A 6591-nucleotide genomic window follows, 5' to 3' on the forward strand; every position below is an offset into this window, starting at 1 on the left:
ATTTATATTTGTGTACAAACTGTGTTTTTAGGGTTATTAACAAAGTGCGTGTACTCAGACCAGTAATATTTGGGGTCACAAGTTTTTGCCATGGATATTTTGTGGGTCAGAAGACAAAAAGTTTGGGAACCACGGCTCTAGATAGCTGGAATTTATATGTGTGTGCAAGCTGTTCAGATTGTCAAAAAGCCTGTGTTTGTAGGGTTATTAATGGAGTTCGTGTACTCCGACCAGTAATATTTGGGGTCACAAGTTTTTTCCATGGATATTTTGTGGGTCAGAGGATAAAAAGTTTGGGAACCTCTGCTTTAAGCAACAGTTCCACATTAAACTAAGCTGATGCTTGGTATACATCTTACTTAATCACTTACTGGTTCCTGAAATTTTCAGCTTATGACCCACAATGGGTTCCTGTCCCCAACTTTGGGAACTGATGGGTTTACATCAAACCATTTATCATGTGTTGTGTGTCCGGTCAAAGTCCAAACCTACTGTAAGACTAGAAAATTTCTGTTTACACTATTGAAACTGATTCATCCAGTCTGAATGCATTTTGAGCTATTTTACAAGCAAGTATGAGCAAAAATGTCAGTCTTTAGCTGTGCAAAGCTGACAGAGATATACCCACAAAAGATTCGTAGCTGAATCTGCAGCCATGGGTGGTTTGACAAAGCGTGACCACTTGGCTTATAAATAATGCAATCTGATTTTTCTGTGAACATTTTTAAGCTTCTTTTACAGTCTTTTTTCCCATTACTGTGTATTTTCTTTTGAATTTGAGTATTTACCCATTTTGCTACAGATGTTAACTTTTTTGCATCTCTTTCTTGAGTGATGCGAGTATCTTCCTGTTTTGTTTACTATAAATTTGCATCCATGTTTTTTTAGTAAATGCCAATGGCCAGAAGGTGAAAAATAATCATCCTTCTCTTGTCCACTGTAAACAAGTAGACCGGTCACGTGTCATGACTTGCATACTTGAAATAAAGGTTTGTTCTTTAGGCGTACAGTGAAATTTGGTTACTATCTTTTAAAGTGGTGATGCACTCAGGAACTGTGCAGATAATTCAATAGGCTGCTGTAGTCAAGAGAAAACTGAAGCAGGACTAAAAGCTGTTTGTTCCTTTTAAATTAGGGCTGGATAAACATATATCAGGATATAAGCGTTTCATATCACTCAATATTGATGATTATTGATTTGTTTTTGTTTCACCTATTTGACATGAGAACCAGGAAAAAAAAGGGTGGTTAGTGCTGCCAAACTGGTGATGTGACCTAAACGCTAATCCATAATTTCCTCTTGAGCTGTTTCCTCATTTTCTCCTTTCACTTGGCGTCATTCTCTTTTTAATCTGAAGCAGTTATGAGGTGTGGTGGTGAAACAAGAAACTGCTACATGTTAACTCAACAGGTTGTTGCTAGCTTTCCACAGAGTGAGTTGGCTGATGCCACCAACGTTGCTCAGCTGAGCCATGAGAGGTTGAGCGGCTAAAGCCTTTCCATTGCCTACATCCCCCAGAATGCTGTGCAGTTCAGGATTAGAGTTCAGTGAAATGTTCTGAATCATCTGTTTGTCCATTAGCAACTCCTCTTACACCATTTTTAAAAATACTTAATAAAAACCAGTATGAAAACCGTACTTATGGTTGGCATGTTGCACTGCCCCCTTCCTAACTAGAGCTGTGGCCTTTTGCTATTATAATGTCTGATTTGTTAAAGGATAAAAACTATTGCTGAAAAACAAGTGCATATAAACATTTTTACAAGAAATTACCAATAAATCATTCAATAAACAATAAATGAATGAATATGTCATTCTTTAATCTTTGTATATATATTTTTAAATACAGTTAAATTTGGCTGTTTTTGATTTAGTGCTTTTGAGCTGAGAGCAAATCTGGACATTTCTCTAAATAAATTTTGAGAACCAGTGCTCTGAATTAAATCTTGGCCTGGATGAATAATAATAATAATAATAATAATAATAATAATAATAATAATAATAATTTATATATTTTTTATAAGCTGTTTCAAGTCCTTTTAATAACAGAGCATCTAGAAAGCAGTTTTACATCAACTCTATAAAGTCTTTTAATCATTAATTGGTCCTTTTTAATTAGGAGGTTTCCTTCATGCTAAACGTCTATATTTGGGGTTGAGGAGCTCTGGTGTTTTATGTGGAGTCAGTGTTATCTTAGGCTGAAGTATATATGTGGTGAGAGAACATGTACAGTGGTTTGCAAAAATATTCATACCCCTTGAACTTTTCCATATTTTGTCACATTACAACCACAAACATAAATATATTTCACTGGAATTTAATGTGAAAGACCAACACAAAGTGGTATACAATTGTGAAGTGGAAGCAAAATTTTACATGAATCAAAACATTTTTTACAAATAAAAAACTGAAAAGTGCGATGTGCAAAATTATTCAGCCCCCCTGAGTCAATACTTTGTGGAGCCACCTTTTGCTGCAATTACAGCTGCAAGTCTTTTAGGGTATGTCTCCACCAGCTTTGCACATCTAGTGACTGCAATTCTTGCCCATTCCTCCTTGCAAAACAGCTCAAGCTCAGTCAGATTGGATGGAGAGCGTTTGTGAACAGCAGTTTTGAGATCTTGCCACAAATTCTCAATTGGGTTTAGGTCTGGACTTTGACTGGGCCATTCTAACACATGAATATTCTTTTTTTTAAACCACTCCATTGTAGCTTTGGCTTTATGTTTAGGGTCGTTGTCCTGCTGGAAGGTGAACCTCCGCCCCAGTCTCAAATCTTTTGCTGACTCCAACAGGTTTTCTTCCAAGATTGCCCTGTATTTGGCTCCATCCATCTTCCCATCAACTTTGACCAACTTCCCGGTCCCTGCTGAAGAGAAGCACCCCCAGAGCATGATGCTGCCACCACCATATTTGACAGTGGGGATGGTGTTTTCAGAGTGATGTGCAGTGTTCTTTCTCCGCCACACATAGCGTTTTGCATTGTGGCCAAAAAGTTCAATTTTGGTCTCGTCTGACCAAAGCACCTTCTTCCACATGTTTGCTGTGTCCTCAACATGGCTTCTGGCAAACTGCAAACGGGACTTCTTATGGTTTTCTTTTAACAATGGCTTTCTCCTTGCCACTCTTCCATAAAGATCACATTTGTGTAGTGCACRACTAATTGTTGTCCTGTGGACAGTTTCCCCCACCTGAGCTGTGGCTCTCTGCATTTCATCCAGAGTCACCATGGGCCTCTTGGCTGCCTCTCTGATCAGTGATCTCCTTGTTCGGCCTGTAAGTTTAGGTGGACGGCCTTGTCTTGGCAGGTTTACTGTGGTGCCATACTCTTTCCATTTCCGGATGATGGATTGAACACTGCTCCGTGAGATGTTCAAAGCTTGGGAAATCTTTTTATAACCTAAGCCTGCTTTAAACTTCTCCAAAACCATATTCCTAACCTGTCTGGTGTGTTCTTTGGACTTCATGATGCTGTTTGCTCCCCAATATTCTCTTAACCAACATCTGAGGCCGTCACGGAGCAGCTGTATTTGTACTGAGATTAGATTACACACAGGTGGACCCTTTTGAGTCATTAGCAGTCATCAGGCAACTTCTGAATGCAATTGGTTGCACTCAGGGAAAAGGGGGCTGAATACTTTTGCACGTCGCACTTTTCAGTTTTTTATTTGTAAAAAATGTTTTGATTCATGTAAAATTTTGCTTCCACTTCACAATTGTATACCACTTTGTGTTGGTCTTTCACATTAAATTCCAGTGAAATATATTTATGTTTGTGGTTGTAATGTGACAAAATATGGAAAAGTTCAAGGGGTATGAATACTTTTGCAAACCACTGTATAGATGTGTTCAGACTTAATAAATGACTCTGTTGGCGTTTTTCATAACAAAAGAAATGGGATCAAATTGTGTCTTTGTGACAAGCTGCTGGTCCCTTACTATAATGGGGGGAAATGGTTTAATTGCTCCATTTGCACTGATTTATTTATGTTTTGAATTGAGGTGAACACTTACACTTTCTTCAAATATCAATAATACCAACAGTAAAGTAGGCTCATGCTAATACGTCCCAGTAAGAGCAGTGCTTTGGACAGTTGGTTCACGACAGTTGTTGTCTTTTTTGTTTGTTTCCCAGTTATTTGGCGGTCTTGTATGGATCCTGGTGGCCTCGTCCCGTGTGCCCGTGCCTCTGCTGCAGGGATGGGTGATGTTTGTGTCCGTCACAGCCTTCTTCCTTTCTTCAGCCTACCTCGTTCTCTTCATCACCGGCTTGGTTAACCGCATCAACATGGACTGGAACTTCTTGGTAAGCTGCAGATAAACAGCTCTGTCCATCGGCTTTGAAAATGTTCATCAGTGCAGAGAACTGTAGCGTGTGTGTTGTTGCATTAAGAGATACAGCACAGCAAATTTGAGCTCAATATCTTCAAATCTGAAAGATTTACAACCATTTCTGTATTTGCTAAGGTCAATTACCAGTAGTATCTTGAATAACTTTGACTCTGAGGTCATCAGTTTTAGATGCACGTCTAATTAGAGCTTCAAGGCTTTCATGAAAATCCATGCAGGGGTTGATGAGGTATTCAACCAGCAGCATGGTTCATTTTAAAAGTTAATGCCACAGCTTGTAATTGTCCATTAAGCAGCGGGTGATAAAGACAAACAGTGCTGTGCTCCTGTGGAATGCTGCAGAAGTGGGCTCACATGTGTGTGAAGTCTGGACCATCAGACAGAGCTGACCTCTCCTCGGGGGCCACGCCCAGAACCCAGGCGTAGCCCGGCGTGTGGGGTTGTTTGTTTTCAGCCGAACAATGAGTGACATGGATGATGAGCTCACACTGAAATCAGACAAAGCCCTGCTTGTATTCCCACCAGGCTACAGCAGTCGGCAACACAAACTAACATTAACCCTCTTCATTCTGGGACACACGCCGCCTCTTTTCTCCACTTTATTTCTCTAAATTTCTTTCTGTTGTTTGATTTTCTTCTTTGATATCGGCACCTTTGAATCCTGTAAACCTTGTCACTCTTTAGTCAAGCTGTCATTTTTCGGATGTTTAAAGGTGCAGTTTTGAAGAGAAAATGCATTTTGTGCATAATTTATTTGATGAACAGTTTTTATCTTCCTTTGCTAAACTTTTTATTTTTGTTGTCTCACAACCTGGAATTTAAATTAATTTTTAATTTGAATTAAAGCAACATTTTTTTTTAGCTTTATAATATATCATGTTCTAATGTCATTCCCTCATCAAACACATACCCAGAGTGTTGCTTTGACTCATTCATGCATGTTTGAGAAATCCTTGAATCTCCTGTGGTAGCCTTGTTGTTATGCCTAAAAACATACTGGTACAAAGCTCCGCCCATTTACACAAAGCTCCTCCCCTGGAGCTCAGCCCCCAGCCAAGGTCTCGCCTCACGAGGCACCCCTCCACCCGAGCATTGTTGTGAAGATGTGCTCAAGTGGGAGTGTTAGAAACGGTGAGAGGTACTTAAAGGTGCAGTAGGCAGCAGCTCATTGGTTTAAAGGGGTTGTTGTGTATTTTCCAGGCACATAGTTAAATTCTATTCCACAACCAAGTAACTATGTTACCTTCAGTTGTTATGAAAAAGCTGTATCAAAATAAATTTATTTGACTGTGTTTCTTCCTCAGGATGTGTTTTACCATTTCATAGCTGTGCTGTTCTACTTTGCTGCCTTTGTGCTGGAGGCTGCAACCACAGCGGCGAACGGAGGCACTTCCTTCACTCGACCACAGAACAGCACGAATACCCTGTGTGTCACCCCTCGGGGCAACATATTCACAGTACTGACTTACAGACAGTACAGCATTAATGTGGCAGCCACGGTGAGTCCTGTGAACCTCTTCACATGTTTACATACAGCGCAGGCAGGAAAAACTTTTTAATTCAAGTAGTACACAGCGCCTGACTGTTTCTGTTGAGGTGTGAGGTTATAAAAGTACTTCAAAAGGAGAAAGAATGGAATGAAATAAACAATACTCAGGTTAATTTGTTTTCTTTAAGAGTCTGATTGAAATACATAAACTTCTCACTGATATCAACTGTGTTCAAAGTCCTGAATAGGTTATAAAAAAATCTTATGTTTCAGTATCATTGTCATAGTTGTACCAGCACATTTGGTATGATTCTTAGCCCCATGTTATAAACTGTCTGGGTTTTTTATATGCAGTAAGCCCTAGGGGTGTAAGAAAATATTGATACACTGAAATATCGCAATATTTCATTTCCCGATACTGTATCAATATTCTAAAGCCCTGTATCGATTTTTTTTTATTAAGGTTTAAAATGTCAACTTTCCTGCCAGCTGTTCATTTTTATGTTGTAGTTCAGCCTCTGACCACTAGTTGGCAGCAGTGAGCCAGCCATTTGGCTCCTCTACCTCTTGAGGTCGAGGCTATTGTTAAGTGTTGGTGACCATTTTGTAAATTAACATTAAAAACTAAAAGCTGCAAAAAATACATTTTCAAACAATTTATTGGCAAAATTTAGTCTAATAATTGAAAACATGGATGAAATAAGAAATATGAAACAAAATAAAATACATACAAAGCAGAACACAGCTAAAT

General features: G+C 39.1%; 1 protein-coding gene across 1 annotated transcript in view; it reads left to right on the forward strand.

Annotated features, from left to right (window-relative positions):
• Nucleotides 1-6591, forward strand: part of mal2 (mal, T cell differentiation protein 2) — a 12491-nt gene that overhangs the window by 1357 nt on the left and 4543 nt on the right. The window contains exons 2-3 of the mRNA XM_014014246.1: nt 4137-4307; nt 5656-5850. Of these exons, the coding sequence (XP_013869700.1) occupies nt 4137-4307; nt 5656-5850 (366 nt within the window). The remainder of the gene's footprint in view (nt 1-4136; nt 4308-5655; nt 5851-6591) is intronic.

Source organism: Austrofundulus limnaeus, unplaced genomic scaffold (assembly GCF_001266775.1).
Source record: "Austrofundulus limnaeus strain Quisiro unplaced genomic scaffold, Austrofundulus_limnaeus-1.0 Scaffold112, whole genome shotgun sequence".
NCBI classification, from domain to species: domain Eukaryota; kingdom Metazoa; phylum Chordata; class Actinopteri; order Cyprinodontiformes; family Rivulidae; genus Austrofundulus; species Austrofundulus limnaeus.